Below are 21,557 nucleotides of genomic sequence, written 5' to 3'. Positions count from 1 at the left end.
GTCATGTAAAAACACGCTGATTCCCGGACGGTCCGAGGGCCGGATTTAGAAGGCAATTGGGCTGGATCCGACCCCCGGGCCTTGGTTTGCCTACCCATGTTCTACACATGTTTCAAAGATGTACCACACTTGGTTTGGAACACACTGGGCTGATGATCTAGAGTATACTATAATATAGTGCTTTCCGGTATATTGTGGGTGTGGAAATTATGTTGTACCTGGGGAAAGTTTCTGTGCCACACTATTTTGTCGCCATCAATGGAAAATTCCTGACCTGGGGCAACCTCCAGATCCACCCTTCCAACCTTGACTCTCACGAAGGAGTTATTTGGAAAAGTAATCATGCTGGTAATATCAAATCCAGCTTCAACTTCCCTGTTCTCACCAAAAGAAACTGTTTCTCCAGCACTGTTGTTAAATGAGACCCTCTTTAGGAAGGGGTGAAGCTGCACTGAAAGAAAAGCAGAAAGAATTCTGTCAAATTACTATTAGAATCATAGAGTTGGAAATGACCCGAGGGTCATCTAGTCCAACCCCCTGCAGTGCAGGAATCTCAACCAAAGCATCCATGGCAGGTGGCCCCATCCAGCATCCGTTTAATATAGCTTTTAAATAAGATTAAATAAACAGCCATATGAGAAATATGTAAAATAACTAAGCAAGTATTGGAAATCACCCCAGAATTGGCCTTACTAAACATCTTCCAAGACAATAATGCCCATTTACACCACAAAGAACTCAAATTATATAGCCAAGAAAACCACCAACTGTAAAGGAGATGAATTTATTTGACCCTGTGGGTTAAAGCCTCAGCGCCTAGGGCTTGCCGATCGAAAGGTCGGCGGTTCGAATCCCTGCGGCGGGGTGCGCTCCCGCTGCTCGGTCCCAGCGCCTGCCAACCTAGCAGTTCGAAAGCACCTCTGGGTGCAAGTAGATAAATAGGGACCGCTTACCAGCGGGAAGGTAAACGGCGTTTCCGTGTGCGGCTCTGGCTCGCCAGAGCAGCGATGTCACGCTGGCCACGTGACCCGGAAGTGTCTCCGGACAGCGCTGGCCCCTGGCCTCTTAAGTGAGATGGGCGCACAACCCCAGAGTCTGTCAAGACTGGCCCGTACGGGCAGGGGTACCTTTACCTTTACCTTACTATCTACATCAAGCTATATTCTACAGTGGTACCTCGCAAGACGAAATTAATTCGTTCTGCGAGTTTTTTCGTCTTGCGATTTTTTTCGTCTTGCGAAGCACGGATTTTGGAAAAGCTTCAAAAATCACCAAAGTCTTCAAAAACCTCAAAAAAGGCTACCACACGGCGTGCTATGAGTTGCTTCTCAAAGTGAATGCACGGTTTTAAGAAAAAGGAAACAAACTTGCAAGACAAAGGAAACAAACTTGCAAGACGTTTTCGTCTTGCGAAGCAAGCCCATAGGGAAATCCGTCTTGCGAAGCAACTCAAAAAACGAAAAACTCTTTCGTCTTGCGAGTTTTTTGTCTTACGAGGCATTCGTCTTGCGAGGTACCACTGTATCTTTATCACCAAACTCCAAATATAATTGCACATTGTATTAATTAACATTATTTTTTTAATATATTAGTGGTCATGTGATGATTTTAGCCTATAAATTTTATTGTTTAATGTCTTACCCTGTATATTAAGGTACTTTTATAGCTCTGTTTAGAGTAGGTAATGTCTTGATAATATAAATGTTTTAAGTTTTTTGTATTAATCCAGTGTATTTTCTTTTAATTGTTGAATGATTCTGTGTACATTGCGGCAGCCTTTGGCTATGTGCAATAAAACTGACTGACTGACACAAAGAACTCATAACCCACCTACTTTCAACAGCCAGAAACATCATAACCAGACATTGGAGAGACCTGTCAGGAGTAAGCATGGACCAATGGTACCAAATAGTATGGGAAACAGCCTTACTAGAAAAGTTAACCAATAAACTGAAACTGACATGGGGACAAATAGAAGAAGACGCCTTCACCCCTGTATGGCTCTCCTTTATCACATACACAGCCCAACAAGACAATGACAAAAATCCACCAACGGCATACAAATCAATATGGCTAACCTGATCCAAAACACCCACCCACCCCACTCACACATGAAAACAATGATCACTACAGCCAACCACAAACAAACAACTGCACCCTAGGCCAACCCCAACCTTTCTCACCACCAAAGAAACACAAGTGAATAGCAGAGAGCCTGCACAAACGACGCTGACACAAAACCCCACATATATTAAGTAAAATAGAAACATCGCCACCCGACCCCACCCCCACTCACCTTTCACCCTTCACCTCTTTCCCCTTTTCTTCCTAATGTCTCAGCAAATGAAACTGATAAAAAACAAATGAAACTGTAAAAAAAAAATGTTGCTTGAAAAGACAGAGAGAGACATTGCACATACTTTTGTAAACCAAGAAAATCTTTAATAAATAAGATTAAATAAATGGTCCCGTAGAATAGGAAACTATTACAAGGCCAAGAGTCAGAAGGTTGAAGCTTTTAGTTAAAGACACAATAGCTCCCAAAGTCCAAATAAAAGCTTACATTCCTGAACAAATACTCTAGCACTACTTTGGTTTTATAATTTGCTGCAAGCCTCCCAGTCAGATGGGCAGCACATTTTATGTTGTTGTGGTGGTGGTGGTTGTTGTTGTCTTAATAAATTGCACTACAAAAAAATGAGACGCCACACACAAACAGGAAGGCAGCAGACATGAACACAAAGATTGTGTAGGGAAACAATGAGTGAACAAAGGATAGCAATTGCAGAAGAAATGGTTAGTTTGGAAGCTGATTTGGAATCTATGAAGAAAATGCACCAGAGCTAAAATGAGCATTTGTTGCACTGAATAATGAAGGGAATCAGAAAGGAGTTGACCGACAAAAGTGCTGGATCATAATCAACAGTGATTTCCAGAGCATGTTTTACACACTGCTGGGTGTAATTTTCCTGCTCATGTCAAACAAATTGTATTTCATCAAAGGCATTACCTGCCAAGACTGCAGTTCCAGAAGCTCCTGCACCCCTCCTTCCATCACTCCCCTATATTTGGTCCTGGACAAGAACATGGCATGTAGAGCATGTGCTATGGCATAAACAGCATTATAGAGACTGTAGCTGTGGCCAGTCATGCTCATCTCAAAACCAGATGAAGGGAGATCTTCCAGCTTCTCCTCTCCGGTGCAAGCTTCACTGGCCTTCTCGGTATTAAAACCTGGAAATAAACAGAAAAATACCTCTTCCCAGAACTCCCTGAGAAAGCCATTTCCATTTGCCTCAAAAGGATTCTGGAGCTGAAGAAAGCTTTTGAATCCTTGTACCTCATTTGAATGAACAGCAAAGGAGAGGGAACCGTGGAAGACTTCCATGTCCCACATTAGTTGGAAGTTCAATGCTGTGAAATCCAGCTGTGCTGTCAGAATCCACACTTTACCTTCCGGTGTCTTTTTCACATCTTCCATTTCACCTAGTGCTACCATGGTTCGAAAGTCAAGCATGGACTTTGTTTCTCCATAGACAATGACGACCTTGGCTTTACTTTCCATAATTACTTGAAAGATTCGGATCCAGTGGTGGTGCATGTGAAAATAATCATCAAAATGTTTAGTTTTCTGAGTTCTCTCTGAGAAGGCCAAGCAAATGCCTCTCTGGGAAAACAGATGTTGCAAGGTCTGCACAAATCTTTCTCCGCTCTCATTATCTCCAGCAAGCAACCCAACCCACGTCCAACCAAAGTGGAGAAGTAACTCAATAATCCCAGTGCACTGGTGGGCTTCATTTGGCACCATCCAGTAGAAGGAAGTGGATTGGCTTTGACCAGGATCCTCTGGGGCAAAGGAGCCATAAGTGAGCTGAAAGGAAAAGAAGGGGCATGTTCCTTAACTAGTAAAAGAAACTGGTATGTGCATCTGGAGTTGCAGTGGCAGCAATAAGGTGTCGACATGCAGAGGGCCAGCTGGCTAGCCCCAGCTGGGCTGTCTCCTTCCAGCCGTCCCACTACAAAGACCCATCGGCCTCTGCTCCGACGTAAATCAGTGACCATAGCCAGGGCACACTAACAGCAGATCGAACTGCGCACACAGAATAGGCATGAGGCTTGTGAAAGCATACTATAACTACAGATTTACTAAACATAAATCAGGACAAAGAAACATGTCGTCTCTCTCTTCGTCTTCTCAGGGAGACAGAGAAAAGCAAAAGCAATACACCCAACGGAAGTTCCCAGCAAGCTGTGCTGGAATGTAAACAGACATGTGAAATGCAACAGTTCCACACATCTGCTCCCTAAGGTGGAATGGAAATTCTCAACGTAAGGTTGGGGATTATTGTTTTTTATTCAGTTCATATGAAAAGGCAAATCTAACTAGGTTACATTTCCCAAACAATGTGTAAACTGATAAATAGCTATCCTTTGAAATTCACACTTCTCCCAGATTTGCAATGCATTGCGGACCCACCCACAGCACACACACCCCAGGTCAAAACCAAGACAACCTCAGGAATAAACAAACCAGATAGGACCACATTCTGGGATTATCCTTTCACACCAGTCACATATTTCTCCCAGCTGTACAAAACCTTTTGAGGAGGAAAAGATAATAATGGTGAAACAGTTGTGACACCCTCAAGTCAGTATCTTACCTGGGGAATCTTGTAGATGTCCAAGATGGTTGCCATGTCAAAGGAGGTATCAAAGTCAAGCCCTCCAATCACTGCCATCAGATTTTTCTGGATGTCACACTTGTAGTTGGGTATGTGTGTGGAAGGAAGGCCCAGAGTGGCCTGGTAAGTCAACCTCCGATTGAAGTAACTGTCATAGATGTGGAATCCCAATGTGATATTAGGCAAGATCTTGGAATTCTCATTTATCTCCTTGATAGCAAACACCAAGGCCAGAAGGTGTTGGTAGTTCTTTGATACAACACTGCAATGAGAATGTTATGGTGTATCCCTCATCAGGGATACACTATGCTTCATGAGAATATTTCCGCACTATTCTGCTGCTCTTCCAAGAATATCTGCTGAATAGGATGATACTCTTTTCCCATCAAAATTATATTGATAACCTAGGAAACTGTAGGGAAATATTCCCTTCACTGCCACCGCCATAGGGAAACAGCTCCTTCAGCCCCATTGTGTATAAGCACAAGTTTGGATGTTTGTGCTTCTTTAATCTTCATGTTTCAAAGTCTACGGAACTCTGAACCACAAGAAGTTTTAAATGTGACCCTTTTCCGCCGCCTTACATTTCCCTAAGAATTCTTTCAAGCCTCCCAGAAGTTTGGCATGGCAAACCTGGGAATGGCATTGATACCAACAATGGAGATAGAATCAATTATTAACTAATATTATTTATTAAATGCGACGCTGCGGGTTAAGCCACAGAGGCTAGGACTTGCCGATCAGAAGCTCAGCGGTTCGAATCCCCGCGACGGGGTGAGCTCCTGTTGCTCAGTCCCTGCTCCTGCCTACCTAGCAGTTTGAAAGCACGTCAAAGTGCAAGTAGATAAATAGGTACCGCTCTGGCGGGAAGGTAAACGGAGTTTCTGTGCGCTGCTCTGGTTCGCCAGAAGCCGCTTAGTCATACTGGCCACATGACCCAGAAGCTGTACGCCGGCTCCCTCGGCCAATAAAGCAAGATGAGCGCCACAACCCCAGAGTCGGTCACAACTGGACCAAATGGTCAGGGGTCCCTTTACCTTTACCTTTTTATTATTTATTAAAATGTTATTTTGTACTTCAGGTATACCAATGGGCACATCTCTCAGTTTGGGCTGCTCTCTGTTTCTCCATTTTTCCAATCTAAAGTTGAGTTCTCCACATTTCCTCATCAGTTGGCATTTTTTTAAAAAAAAAATGTCACGAAAATCCACCAGCATTTTCATATGAACGTCTCCTAATATCCATGTTTGTATGCAATTTACCTAATGTACCCATTTTTGTAAAGTGATTTCCCATAATATAATGCAATTTGGTATTTTACTTCACTAATTATGCATTTCTTTTGGAGACTTTATTCCAGTACAGTATATGCATTTTTAAAAATCTCTGGTTTTTATACATTACTTGTATGGAAACCTGCATTTAGAGAAATGCTCGCTTCAAAAGATGGCTGTGTTTTTGTTCTCATATTATTTCAGAAAATGCAGATTAAGTAGGTTTACCTTAAATGTGAACTGATTCAAATCCCACCCCAGTCCCTAATAAGGTTATAGTGATATTACTTTAGGGTCATACATGTGCTTGAAGACACTTTCTAAAGACTCAAGTGATGCTCTTATTGACATTAGCTCTGAAAGGCTTCTATCTCAGACCAAATTCTCTAAACCTCTATCCCTGCCAAATTCACCCACAAACTGGTCCAGTTAATCCTTCTCCTGCTAAAGAACTAGACAGCATCTTAGCTGACCATAGCCTCTGGCTCACTCGTTCTGATCTTCAGCACAAAATATTGTCAACATGCTGGGGTTAAGCAGCTGAATATTCAGGCCTTGGCTGTCCACATTCACCTCAGCTTTCTCTGGTTTTTGCCTTACACCTCCCTCATCATTTCTCCTAACTGATAGTTAAGTCCCGAAACAGAAAACACAAACCGTCATATGCAAAACCTTTCTCAACAGAGGCAGCTTTTTTCATTGGTTCAAAGCAGTATTGAAACGAAGAGAAAGGGGTAGGCTATCTTAAGTGAGTCGTCCTCAACCTTCTCAAGCCGGCAGCATTATCAGGCTGGCTGTGCCAGTTTCTCCTAGCCTCAGGCTGTTAGTTTTCTACCTCAATGGAGAGGTGAGCTTTTAAGACTACCCCTCGAACAATTCTGAGGCGCAGTTCAATATTCAAAACAGAGAAGGGCCCCACACCTTATCTACAATGTATTATCCCATTCACTCACTCTTAAATCAAGATAGGTCAGTGAGTTGTCCTCAGGGTGTAGGGCTAAGGAAGGGGGAAGATCCTCCAGGTGAGAGCTGGGAAATTTTGTGTTTTAATGTGATTATTAATGGTGTTATTCCTAATGTTCCTTATCTCTCTGCTTCCTCTCTTCTTCTTCTTTTTACTCTTTCTCTATCTTTTCTTTTCTTTTCTCTTGGCTTTCCTTTTTGTCTTTTGATTTCCGTTTGTCCAAGATAGCATTTTACTATATTTTATATGCTGTATTAGTTTACTGTTGTTAGCCGCTCTGAGCCCAGCTTCGGCTGGGGAGGGCGGGATATAAATAAAAATTTATTATCATTTTATTATTGTGAAAACTTTAATAAAATATTTAGGGGTGGGGGAAAATAAATTAAGGGGACACCATTGTAGAGGTGCTGAAAGAAGAGCACAGAGCGGTTGATCTTCTCTTCTCTTTCCAATCCCCCCTGAAACCCTGTGAAGATGGTTAGGGCTTCCAGACAACCGGGAGATGAGAAGAGTCCTGCTGAATCATGTCAAAGGCCCATTGACTTCCGCATCCTGTCCTGTCAACGGCAAGCCAGATGCCTCTAGGAAGCCTGCTCTAGGAAGACCTGAGGGGCAACAGTGTTCTCCCCAATTGCAGTTCTCAGCAACTGGCATTCAGAGGCATAGGCGTACTGCCTTGAACAGCAGAGGCAAATCATAGCCATATTGGATAGTAGCCATTAATAGCTTTTCTGTGAGAACAGGATGCTGGACTACATGAGCCATAGGCTTGATCCAGCAGGATATTCTAACGTTGCTAGCTATATCCTCCACAAATATGTCCACGGTAAAAGATAAAGGACCCCTGGACGGTTAAGTCCAGTCAAAGGTGACTATGGGGTTGCGGCGCTCATCTCACTTTTCAGGCCGAGGGAGCCGCCTTTTGTCCGCAGACAGCTTTCTGGGTCATGTGGCCAGCATGACTAAACCGCTTCTGGCGCAATGGGACACTGTGACGGAAGCCAGAACGCACGGAAATGCCATTTACCTTCCCGCCGCAGTGGTACCTATTTATCTACTTGCACTGGCATGCTTTCGAACTGCTAGGTTGGCAGGAGCTGGGGCAGAGCAACGGGATCTCACCCCGTCGCGGGGATTTGAACCGCCGACCTTCTGATCAGCAAGCCCAAGAGGCTCAGTGGTTTAGACCACAGTGCCACCCGTGTCCCTCTAATATGTCTAATCCTCTTTTAAAGCCATCCAATTTTTTTGCCCATCTTATGGGAACAAATTCTATCGTTTTACTATATACTCTGTGAACAACATTCTTTTGTCCTTCCTGAATCTACCATTATTCTACATAGGAGGACCCAAGTTCTAGTATTATCAGAGACAGATCAACTTTCTTTACACGAGGAATATTTTTAAACAGCTTTCTCCTGGCCCCCTTATTTGCGTTTTGTCTGAACACTTTTGCCTGTTTGTTCTCTATCTCCCTCACTCCACGCTTACTCTTTAGTTTTGCAGATATCTTTCCCACCTCTGCCTGAAAGTAATCCTGCTGAAATCCCTGGGACTAGCTTCTGAGTGACCATGGATGGGATTGGGAAATGAGTCAGAATCCTATGGCTACTTGATGTACAGAGTCCTTACAAGAGATTAGGGAGCTGATGGGTAGTTAAGATTTCACGGAAGTCTTCTTTGTTCAGAGCAACAAAGATGTGAGACACAAGAGCACCAACGATGAGGTCCCCAGGCTGGTAGTATTCATGTGGGATCCTGAGAGTACAACTAGTGGTGTGTCTGCACACCATATGTGGCAAAAGGAAGAGAATGGACACAATAAACACCAGCATACTGAGGCAATTTTTTTTTCTAGCCAGACTCCCTTAATCTCACTTATGTCAGATCATCTACAACATGTTCATTAGCTTCAGAACTCTTCAACAGAGTTCAGCTCTCCCAGAGAAAAGTGGAAATCCAGCCTCTACCTCTGCCCTTTCCCTTGCTTGAAATGGCAGGAAGGGATTTTTTAATACCCATTTTTAGACTTTGGCTGGTATTCTCTAGAGATCTATAGGGAGCTTATCCACAGTCATGCCAGTGTAATAATTATAGATGAGATAATAACTGGGTGACTTTACTGCCAACAAGATCAAAAGAATGGAGGAAAACTTGTTTGTGATGTTTCATCAAAAGCCATTTTGGTCACTTCACAGGGCCACAAAAGTACGCGCAGAGTAAACTACAAGGAGTAAGGAAAGATCAGTGAGTCTGTCTGCTTTAAAATCAGAAATGCTTGTTCAAAGTTACGATATAAATCAGATAAATAAATAAAAAATCTGAAAGACTACCAGAGATGGAAGGATCTGTCAATTTCAGTTCACTTGGTTTCTCATATTTCACATCTTAAATTCAGCTCTCCACATTTTTGTAGCGATCTACCATTTTTATTTTTATTTTAAATCATGATTTCCCCCCCCCATCATTTTAGTGTGAACGTCTGATAAATGTGGGATGTTAGCACCCAGAATGCATATTTATTTTTTTTAAAAAAAAATATTTATTGAGATTTTTTTAAAATATAAAATGCAAAAATAATAAACAATATAACATGGATCATAACACATTTTTCAGAACTTCTTTGGACTCCCTCGCGTCTCCCACTCCCACTTACATCGTTGTAAATTTTTTCCAGCAATTTATCATCTTGTTTATATTCTTAAATTTTATTCAGTTAATTTAATCTATTCTCCACAAATTTATGTTTCCCTCAATCTCACTTATCGTCAAGTTCAATCTAATTCAGTGGTAGGCAATTATTTATGATCTAGCATCCTTCTTAGCATTCAACCAAATTACAATACTTTTGTAGATAAATCTTGAATTTCTTCCAGTCTTCTTCAACCCTCTCTTCTCCCAGGTCTCGGATTCTGCCTGTCATCTCGGCCAGTTGCATATAGTCCATCAGCTGCATCTGCCATTCTTCCAGTGTGGGTAGATCTTGAGTTTTCCAGCTCTTGGCAATGAGTATCCTTGCTGCCGTTGTTGCATACATAAAAAATGTTCGGTCCTTCTTTAACACCTTCTGGCCGACAATGCCCAGAAGGAAGGCCTCTGGTTTCTTAGTAAAGGTATACTTAAATACCTTTTTCAACTCATTATAAATCATTTCCCAGAAGGCCTTCACTCTAGGGCAAGTCCACCAGAGGTGAAAGAATGTTCCTTCATGTTCTTTACATTTCCAACATTTATTATCAGACAAATGGTATATTTTGGCAAGTTTAACTGGGGTCATGTACCATCTATATATCATTTTCATTACATTTTCCTTCAAAGCATTACATGCAGTGAAGTTCAGCCCAGTGGTCCACAACCTTTCCCAGTCCTCAAACATAATATTATGCCCAATATCCTGAGCCCACTTTATCATAACCGATTTAACCATTTCGTCTTGTGTATTCCATTTCAGCAGCAAGTTATACATTCTTGATAAAACCTTAGTTTTTGGCTCTAACAATTCTGTTTCCAACTTCGATTTCTCCACCTGGAACCCTAACTTTTTGTCATTTTTAAAAACTTCTTTAATCTGAGCGTAATGTAACCAGTCTCGCACTTTATCCTTCATTTTCTCCAAACTCTGCAATTTCCAATTGTCTCCATCTTTTTCTAATATTTCCCAATATTTTGGCCAGTTGGCCTCCATATTGAGTCTTTTTCGGGCCTTAGCTTCCAGAGGTGAAAGCCACCTCGGAGTTTTATTTTCCAATAAGTCTTTGTATTTTGTCCAGACTTTAAAAACTGCTTTCCTGACAATATGGTTCTTAAAGACCTTATTAATCTTAACCTTATCGTACCATAGATATGCATGCCAACCAAAGGCATTATTAAACCCTTCCAAGTCCAATACGTCAGTGTCCTCAAGAAGTAGCCAGTCTTTTAGCCAGCAAAAGGCTGCGGCTTCATAATACAACTTTAGGTCTGGCAGGGCAAAGCCCCCTCTTTCTTTCGCATCAGTTAGTATCTTGAACTTAATTCTGGGCTTTTTGCCCTGCCAGACAAATCTAGATATATCTCTCTGCCACTTCCGGAAACACTCTGTCTTGTCCACAATCTGCAATGTTTGAAACAAAAACAACATCTTTGGCAATACATTCATCTTAACAGCAGCGATTCGGCCTAACAGAGAAAGCTTCAATTTTGTCCAGCTATCCAAATCTCTCTTAATTTCAGACCAACATTTTTCATAATTATCCTTAAATAGACTCAGATTTTTTGCTGTTATGTTTACCCCTAGGTACTTTACTTTTTTAACCACAGTTAGATCCGTTTCTCTCTGAAACTGTTCCGACTCTACATCTGTCAGATTTTTCCCCAACACCTTAGTTTTCTGTTTATTTAGTTTAAATCCTGCCACCCGACCAAAATCTTGAATCAGTTGTAATACTCTTTTTGTACTAGATTCTGGCTCCTGCAGAGTCAAAACTAGGTCATCTGCAAAAGCTTTAAGTTTATATTGTTTCGCTCCGACCTGGATCCCTTCCACCAACCGGTCCCCTCTAATCATATTCAAGAGCACCTCCAGAACTGATATAAATAACAAAGGGGAAATCGGGCAGCCTTGTCGTGCATATTTAAAGGGTTGACTGCAAAAGCTGTAGAACTCTGTGATGTCATAAACTCCGTAGCAGTTATTTTCAGTTGGAACACTTATGGAAGTTAGTGAACAGCCTTAACAGTTAGAGCAGCAGGTATGGACCGTTGTGCTGCTTTCTGCCTCAGAATATTAATCAATCTGTAAATGTTAGTCAGTCTTGGATACAAATCTATATAAGATGTTTCAGCAAGTATCACCAACCTGGATTGTATATTTAATCTGCAACTGCAAGTAAAAGTTATTTGTTCTTTAAACTTCAATATAGGGTGTCTTGGGAAAAGAGAACTACTGTATTTTTCCATGTATAAGATGCCCCCGTGTATAAGACGCCCCCTACTTTTGGGGACCCAAAATTAAGAAAATGGAGGAAGATGGCCCAGAGTTGTTGAGCTGTTTTTGGAAGGGAATGCCCCGAAAATCACTCACCCCATGCTCCCAATCACGCACGATGCAGAATAAAACAAGCATCTGCCCGCTTGCAGCCAGCGGCAGCCAATCGCACACACAATTGCCGCAGAGGCAGCCAATCCTCAGCAGCCCTTCACACAACCGCCAATCACCCACCCAATCACCGGACCATCAGCCAATCCTAAGCAGCCCTTGCACCAGCCGCCAATCACCCACCCAATCGCCACTGACAAACTCCTGCTCACAGCTGCAACCAATCACCCGTCCTGCATATGCACTGTCAGTGTATAAGATGTCCCCCAATTTTTAACCTTATTTTTGAGTAAAAAAACCCTCATCTTATACACGAAAATTACGGTAATTAAAGGGTCAAATGACTCAGGCACGTCTTACATAAACTCTGCAAATGGAAACTAGAGTCTGATTCCCACAATAAACACATTTTTGTATGCAGTTTCAACTAATATACACATTTTTTCAAGCAATTTCTCATAATATTATGGCTTTAATATGTTATTTTCACTTGCAGTCTTTTTTTGCACGATTCCCCCTAATCTACACATTTTTGTAAACATGGTTGGGGAATGGAATTGCAGATTTAGATAAGTGTGAATTTTGAAGGATCGCTCTGTTTCAGTCCCCATATTGTTTTGGGCAATGCCAATACGATAGATTGTGAATAGAATTTCTCCCCATCCCTAGTGACTGCTAATATATAGATTGTTAACATTCATCTACATAGAAGTTTAGATGTGTCTCCCAAAAAGGTGTGATTGCTAAGATGTTGGTCCTGGAATCACGCTGCACCACGGGAGGAGGAATAGTCACCATTTACAAGGCTCAAAACAGGATAGAGCACTGACAGTAACAGAAAAAAGACTCCAGAATATGTGTGTGTGTGTGTGTGTGTGTGTGTGTGTGTGTGTGAGAGAGAGAGAGAGAGAGAGAGAGAGAGAGAGAATTCAACTGCTGTCCGTTCATGTTCACACGTTTTAATTTTTTTATATAACTTTTATTTAAAAATTAAAATTATAAGAAAACGAGGGGAATTTACAGAAGTAAAATCAGAAAGGAGACAGAGACAGAGACAGAGACAGAGACAGAGAGAGAGAGAGAGAGAGAGAGAGAGAGAGAGAGAGATTGAACATTATGCAGCATCAGTGCATGGGTGTAGCCAAGAGATCAAGGAAAACAACAGAAATACTTAACAAACTGACCAATCATGTCGGTTCTGCCCTCCTAACAAAAGTCCTGCCCCCCTCCCCAACAAAAATCCTGGATATGCCCATGCATCAGTGCAGACTTAGAACATGAATGCAGCATATATTGTTGTGATTTGACAAATACTTCTGTGTATTTGGAAAAGGAAATTCCATGGTGATTACAAATATTCTGAACACATGGTGGATCAAACCATGTTGATCTCAATTCCTTTGATTTCTTATCACGCGTACACGATATGACTAGATATATTATAAGAATAAAATATGGTAAAATAGGTTAAATAAAACAAAAGGGGTATGTATGTGTTGTATCTTATTGACAGCATATTCCTGTAGCTCATACAATGTCTTTATGCTGTCATAGTGACCTGGCCTCATGGCTGAGGAAAAGGATTTGGAAATAGAACAAACATTTGTGAACGTCACTTCGAAATAAATCTCCTCTTGCTAAATGTTGGGTAATACAAATATGTCATGAGTAAATATTGTGTGTACAATGTATACTAGAATATTTTATTAAAACTGCAACCCCATATACACATACTGAACTGCAGTAACTTCCATGGATATTATTGCCAATTAATTGTAAAACTGTAGTCTGAGATGGTCTGTGAAAGGACAGCAATGTTCCGGTACCATTTGTGAAGTATCAACCACGACACAACAAACCTGGGGAACCATCAAGAAAGGGAAGAAAATGGGTTGGTTGGTTGGTTGGTTTTGAATGCCCCGCCTCTAAAAAAAAAAAATTCTCTAATTCAATTTCTCATTAATTGCTCTCTGATGTTTAGGTCAGGTCTCAACATAATAATGTAGCATTTGGGGGCAAAGATGGAACCCATTAAGCCAGCACTGGAGGCCAAGATGGAGAAGATCTCCACAGCCACCATGTGTTTTCCCTTGGTGCTCAGGTACACTGGAACAAAGGAGATCCAAACACTACAAAACAACAGCATGCTGAAGGTGATGAATTTGGCCTCATTAAAGCTGTCAGGCAGTTTTCTGGCTAAAAATGCTACAACAAAACTGACAATCGCCAGGAAGCCCATGTAGCCCAAGACACAGTAAAACAGGGCAGCTGATCCTTCATTACATTCCAGAATGATTTCTCCCGTCACATAATACTTGTCAAAATGGGGAAATGGGGGAGAGGTTCCCAACCACACAGTGCAAATACCAGCTTGGATAATAGTACAAGTCAATACAATGGCACTTGCCAGTGTTTTCCCTACCCATTTCCTCATTCTGGAACCTGGTTTGGTGGCTACAAAGGCCAATACAACGGTGACGGTTTTAGCCAACACACAAGAAACAGTCACTGTGAAAACGACACCAAAAGCCATTTGTCGGAGCAGGCAGCTCACTCTCTCTGGTTGGCTGAGGAAGATGAAGGGGCAGAGAAAGCAAAGGAGGAGAGACATGAGGAGAGTGTAGGTCAGATCTCGATTGTTGGCCCTGACGAGGGGTGTGTCTTGATGCTTAGCAAAGATTACTAAGACCAGAAGTGTGAGCAGAAAGAAAAGGAGAGAGAGGAATGATATGCACATCCCAAGTGGTTCTCCAAAAGTCAGGAAGCTGATTGTCTTTGGAATGCATTGTGTTTGGTCCTTGTTTGGAAAGTGATTTTCTGAGCATCCAATACAGTCATTCATGTCTGAGGTAAAAAAGAAAAGATTAGATGCAGATATCTTAAAGAGCAACTACAAATTCCTCCAATATGGACCTCTTAGGATGAAATCGGAAATATCTTAGGTATTTCCCAACAAACCAGATACAATGCAATGTGTTTCAACCCCAAGCCAACTAGCATGTGTAGCTACTGGTGCCTCTTACCATCCTCATCTGATATGTCAACTGTGGAGATATTTGGATTGGGATGGCCTGGCCACTGTAGTGTGTGAGGGGGGGGAGGGGGAGAGTTGTGTCTCTTACCCTTCTGGGAAGCAATCCTTCCTTGGGGACATGGAGCACAATCATAGCAGCAGAATTTCTCCCCCTCCTTCTTTTTCTTTCTGGATCCAGGAGGGCAACTTGGGCAACACACAGAACGGGGTGGAACCTGCCCGTTGGAATAAGCATATGAACAGTTTAGCACACATAAATGTACAGTCATACCTCATGTTGCGTCCGTTTCAGGTTGCTTTTTTTGGGTGGTGGACTGCCGAAACCCAGAGGTACTGGAAGGGTTACTGCTGGGTTTCAGCAGTCACGCATGTGCCAAAGCGCTAAATTGCAACCGTCGCATGCACAGACGTGGGTTGTGAATGCTGCGGGTTGCGAACATGCATCCCACACAGATCATGTTCGCAACCCAAGCGTCCACTGTATAAGATCTTTTGCTCCCATTATCTCAGCTACAATTAGGAAGGCATGACATTCCAAGCATTCTCATTACTGTATGCGCAGTGGGGTTTTAGTGTTGACTAAGAGGTGCGAATGATCTCCTTAGAACCAACTCAGGGTGAAAAATACCACTATCCACAATTGGGGGAGGGGGAATTGCTTAAAATGGCTTTGTTTTGAGCCTCTTTCAGGAACTGGAAAAAATGCACGGGGGTTCAAATTGTGAAGTGGGTGAATATTCACCAGCCCTGCATCCAATGCCTGTTTGTCCTTACGCCAAAGAATAAACGGACATAAATCCGACATCAGGAACCACAAGACAGAGAAACCAGTAGGAGAACACTTCAATCTCCCAGGACATTCTATACAAGATCTCAAAGTAGCTGTTCTATTACAAAGGAATTTCAGAAATAGACTGGAAAGAGAAGCTGCTGAATTGCAACTTATCACCAAACTTAAAACCATGGAGAGACCTGGTCTGAACAAAGACATTGGATTCTTATCTCATTATACATGACAAAGCCATTTTTCACCTTCTCACCCCTTGCTTTTTCCTGTAAGACCTATTGCAGTCGTTAAGAGTCGTCAACAGGCTCATCACAGCTATCTGCCAATCACCCAATCCCACCACCCTTCTGAGTAATACCCCTCCCCACCTTCTCACTATATAGAAGGGTCTGGTGACTTCTGTTTCAGTGTATCTGAAGAAGTGTGCATGCACACGAAAGCTCATACCAAGAACTAACTTAGTTGGTCTTTAAGGTGCTACTGGAAGGAATTTTTTTATTTTGTTTTGACACATGTCTGAACATGCTTAGAAGCCTCTCTAGGATTTGGAACATTGTGTTATTGTCACATTTCCCAACTGAAAAGAGGCTTCAGCTGACTCCTTTTAAAAGCTTTCTTCATATCTTTCTGCCAAAGACAAGGAGCAATCAGGGATGTAGTATGAAGACCTGGAAAACGTGCAAATTTCTCATTATGATTTGACCAAAACAATGCTGAACCCAAACGGGTAACAGGTCCTAACCTTCTATTAAAAGAAAACAAAAGCTAAATAAGGATTCCATGTTCCACATGTGCTTCAAGATATGTACCACACTTTGATAGGAATACACTAGACTCATGATCTGCAATGCAATAATATTTTGTTTACACACATCTCATGGACATTGCTGTCATTCCTCACCTGGAGAAAACTTTTATGCCACACCATTTGGTCCTCATGAATGGAAAATTGCTTTCCTGGGGGAGCCTCCAGATCTATCCTCCCAACCTTGATTCTCACATAGGAGTTATTTGGGAAAGTGACCAAGTTCGTAATATCAAATCCCGTTTCTAATTCCCTGTTTTCACCAAAAGATACTTTTTCTCCAGCACTGTTGTTAAATGAGACACTCCTAAGAAAGGGGTGAAGCTGCATTGAAAGGGAAACAAAGGAGCACTGAATTAAAGCCCGAATGTCCCTCCTTACTGAACTCAGTTTGGGGCAGATAGTCTGCCTGTAAATGACAGGGATTTTAAAGCTCAGACTAGAGCTTTAAATCTTTTGAAGGGTGGTTTATACACCTTTTAAATAAGCTAAAGCACATAGTTCCCTGCTGGACAAGAAACAATGACAAGGGCTGAAGCCACAGGGTGGAAGCTTTTGATTACAGATGCAGTAGCCCCAAAAAGTCTCCATAACATCTTGCCATTCCACTCTGGACCGTCTTGCACAACAAATTCATCATCAAAGGCACTGAATTCATTGTTGCTCACTTCACTACAAGAAACACTGGTGGCTAAAACTCTCTCCTCCCTCCCCTCTCCCTGGTCGGAAGAACCACAGAGCAATTGGAGAAGCCACCGGAATTGGCTTGGTAGGACTTTTCCAGCTTACCAATAAGTGTCTTAAAGGCCCCCAATAGCAGCGTAAGGGGATGAGAGCTTGTAAAATGGAAAGAGCAATGGTGGAGCTAACTCCCCCAGCCCTTAAATTGTGAGATGAAAGCATCCAAAATGCTAAGGAAAGGCTTAATGCTCACAAGGGCTAGAGAACTCTGTGATGTCCTTTGCGGGAGGCACTTATTTCAGTTGGTACAATTATGGCAGTTATGAACAGTCTTAACAGAGCAGCAGGTTTAGCTTAGCTTTGAATAATTTTTATTCGTTTTCCAAACAATTTTATACAATCAACAAATTGTTTTACACTCATTCTTCCATTTTTTGACTTCCCTCAGTTTCTCTGTCAATCTTTCGTAAAATTTCTATTTGTTAACGCATTTCTAAACATAATATTGCCTTTACCAACTCCTTTTCCTCTTACTCTCTTTTTTGCAGTATTTCTTACTATCTCACAGAGTCTCTTCAAAATCAACAAGCGTTTTCTGTACATCACATATATTTTTCAGATATTCTGTAAATTTCCCCCAGTCCTCGATAAACTTTTGGTCTTTCTGATATCGAATCTTCCCAGTCAATTTATCCAATTCTGCATATTCAGTCAATTTCCTTCTCCATTCTTCCACTGTTGGAATTTCTTCCTGCTTCCATCTTTGGGCCAGAAGTACCCTTGCGGCAGTCACTGCATATTGAAACAGTTTACAGTCTCTCTTATTAATTTCATTTCCTACCATTCCTAATAGAAAGGCCTCTGGTTTTTTAACAAACGTATATTTCAACATCTTTTTCAATTCATTGTATATCATTTCCCAGAAGTCATTCACCCTTTTACACTCCCACCACATATGATAGAAAGTACCTTCTTTTTCTTTACATTTCCAACACTTATTACATGTTTTATACATTTTAGCCAGTTTAACTGGCGTTATATACCATCTGTAGACCATTTTCATTACATTTTCTTTCAACGCCGTACATGCCGTGAATTTTAACCTTTCATTCCAAATTTTCATCCAATCATCATACTGTATATTATAACCAAAATTTCTTGCCCAATGTATCATTATTGCTTTTACCTCTTCATCTTTTGTATGCCACTCCAACAACATTTTATACATTTTAGACAGATTTTTATACTCATTATTCAGTACCTCCACTTGGAATTTTGATTCTTTACCTTCATACCCACACATTTTACAATCTTTTTTAAACATTTCATTAATCTGATAGTAATGTAACCAGTCATAAACAGATTCTTTCACCTCTTCATAAGTTTTCATTTTCCATTCCCCCCCCACCCTCTTATTACCAATTCTCCATATGTTGTCCACCTCCCGCTCATATTGATTTTTTTCAAACTCATCACTTCTAATGGTGAAATCCACTGGGGGAGTCTAGGTTCCAACAAATTTTTATACCTCTCCCACACCTCTATCAGTGATCTTCGGAAGATGTGGTTTTCGAAACCTTTATGGATTTTTTTCTTCTCATACCATAAATAAGCATGCCAACCAAATCTCTTATCAAATCCTTTTTAAGTCTAACAACTCTCCATTCTCTAATTTGATCCATTCCTTTTTCCAACAGAGGCATGATGCTTCGTAGTATAATTTCAGTTATGCTGCTGCCTGTCTCAGAGTTAGTCAGTCTGTAGCAATTTTTGTCTTAGATTCTAATCTATGTAAGATGTATTGGTAACATAAGGAACACCTGCCTGTCTGGTATATTTAATCTAACCCGTGCAAGTACACTGAGTAAAAGTTATTCTCTATTTAAAATATAAAAGAGAGTCCATTGCATAGTTTTTATAGGAGGGGAAAGGGAACTACTTAAAGGGTCAAACAACCCACGCTCTCTTCCACATAACTCTGTAAATAGGAAATAGTGTTTAATTCCTACATAAATGATCAGAGATAGACTATTTCCTGGCAAATGATATCGTCCCTTTTCAAATCCCTGTCTGCAATGGCTTTGCAGTTCTAACAGACACCGTGGGCAATGAGGAGAGATGGGATCTTACCCTCAACCTCGGCCCTCCAGATGTTTTGAGACTACAATTCCCATCATCCCTGACCACTGTTCCTGCTAGCTAGGGATCATGGGAGTTCTAGGCCAAAAACATCTGGAGGGCCGAGGTTGAGGAAGCCTGACTTACAGTCACTTCCAATATATTGCCTCTTGGAAAAACCATCAAATTTATTTCTCAAATTCTCTATAGGGAAAGTGCAAAAGAGGCACACTGAGTGTTTATTGCACAGAAGGAAGGAAATAATAATAGAAGAGATTGAAGGTGAATGAGAGAAATGCTGTATGGTTATTGTCAGAGCTGCCTCTAGGTCCCAGCTCACAGAGGACCAACGCTAGGCTGTAGTTATGTACAAAAGTCTCTATTGAGGTTCAGTTTCCATTTCAAAGCCGTAACGCGCAGCTCTACGTCTTAAAGCCTAGACCGGCGAATTACCGTCTGAGTCTCCTCCCCTATGACACCAGTTTAAGATCCTAGCCCGGCTCCACCTTTTACGCTGCTCTCTCCTCCTCTGGGTCCTCCTGCCCGCTGGGGCATTGCCCTTTCTGGACTCTTCCGACGCTGAGTCGCTTAGCTCCTCCCCCTCCCTCCGGCGGGCTTTAGGACCCGGTTCCCAATCCTCACTCTCTGCTGTCCCGCGCTCCTATACATTTGAACTTGCCTCTCGCGCCAACCCAGTGACCTTCCTCCTGACCGTTACACTACTTCTGTCACTGCTTCCCTCTTCCGGGATGCTGGCCGGATCTGACCTCCCCTCCGTTGTCTGACTCTCCGATGGAGGTGTGGTCAGCCCTGCCTTATCTTCTCTCCCTGGTGGGGAATGCACTGGCCCCGATCCTTGGGACTCTTCCCCCCCACTCTGCTCTGGTGGGGAAGCTGGTCCTGATTTCCAACTACTGCTCTGGGAGTCCCTGCTGCCCCCTTGCTCCTGGGACGTTCCCCTTGGGAACCCCCTACCCCTGGCCACTGGCGCCCCATTCTGTGAATCTTCCGATTCGCTGGAGAGGCTCATGGAATCCCTCGGTTCACTGTCCTCTTCTCCTATGCTCCCCTCGGATTCCTCCCCCTCGCTCTCCATCTCCTCTCCTCCCTGTGCCTCTGCTCCTGAACCCCTGACATCCATCCCCCCCTCGAAGCCCCCCCTTCCCCCCTCCCCCTCTTCTGGCGTGGGTTCTGGGTGCTCCAATGTTGTGGGGGTGAGTGCAGGATACAGTTCGTCCCCCGTGGTGTGCCTCCAGCCGGGTAGATCCGGCCAGTCCTCCACGGGCTCGTAGACGTCGATCTCCTCAGCTTCCATCTCTCTGCTGGTGTGTTCGAACCCCGGATCCTCCCCCAACACATCCATGACCTCCTCTCCCCCTGTCGCCTGGGGTGACGCTGCGTGCGCGGGCCCGCTCGGCAGTTCACTGCGCCACCCCACCACAGGTTGATCTTCCCACCAATAAGAGCCGCCTGTGCCAAACCCTGAGAGGGACCCCTCTGGGGAGCTAGTCCCCGGCGCTGTGTCCTCCTCTGAAGAGAAACCCCAGAACGTGCTGGCCGAAAGTGTGGGTGTGAAAAGATATTCGTCAAAATAATCCTCCGGCATGGGCCTGTGTATGAAGAGTGCGTGGAACTCGTCTTTGAGGTAGTGCTCCTCCACCGCATAGTACGGTACCCAGCTGTTGGCGCTGGCCGGGGTACCTTCCCCTGCGAGGAGATATTCAACCCCCTCTTCCCCCCATCTTGAGTCCAAAATCTCCGTGACCTCGTTGAGCGGCCCCGCCCTCGGCGACCCCCCTGTCGTGGGTGCGTCTCTAAGCGGGCTAGGAGCTGTCCCTGGCGCCTGAAACCTGTGAGGTGCCTTGTAGGGCGTGAGCACCGATCTATGAAAGACCGGGTGCATTCTGGATCCCTCCGGTAGTGTCAACCGGAAGGCCACTGGGTTGATCTGTGCCTCGACTTGGTAAGGGCCTAGCTGCTTGTGTCCGAGCTTCTTCTTAGCTAAGGATCTGGCCGGCACTGCCTGGGCTGCTAACCAGACCCAGTCCCCTACCCATATGTCCTCCCCAACTCTCCTGTGTCTGTCTGCCTGCATCTTGTACACGTGTTTTGCTAGCTCCAACTGCCTTCGGAGC

The 21,557-nt window shown here is 42.9% G+C and overlaps 1 protein-coding gene across 2 annotated transcripts in view; it reads right to left on the bottom strand.

Moving 5' to 3' along the window:
• Positions 1-21,557, bottom strand: part of LOC307200654 (vomeronasal type-2 receptor 26-like) — a 42,494-nt gene that overhangs the window by 11,267 nt on the left and 9,670 nt on the right. The window contains exons 4-6 of one of the 2 annotated variants that reach the window (XM_079949363.1): positions 16,720-16,947; positions 15,120-15,246; positions 219-451 (exon numbers count right to left, since the gene is read on the bottom strand). In XM_079949363.1, the coding sequence (XP_079805489.1) occupies positions 219-451; positions 15,120-15,246; positions 16,720-16,947 (588 nt within the window). Of the gene's footprint in view, positions 1-218; positions 452-13,894; positions 14,842-15,119; positions 15,247-16,719; positions 16,948-21,557 lie in introns of those variants that run through there. The other variant, XM_079949364.1, reaches the window with a different exon arrangement.

Source organism: Podarcis cretensis, assembly GCF_951804945.1.
Source record: "Podarcis cretensis genome assembly, chromosome: 13".
Lineage (NCBI taxonomy): Eukaryota > Metazoa > Chordata > Lepidosauria > Squamata > Lacertidae > Podarcis > Podarcis cretensis.
The sequence above is the reverse complement of the archived record's forward strand: the minus strand, read 5'-3'. Positions and strand labels throughout refer to the sequence as shown.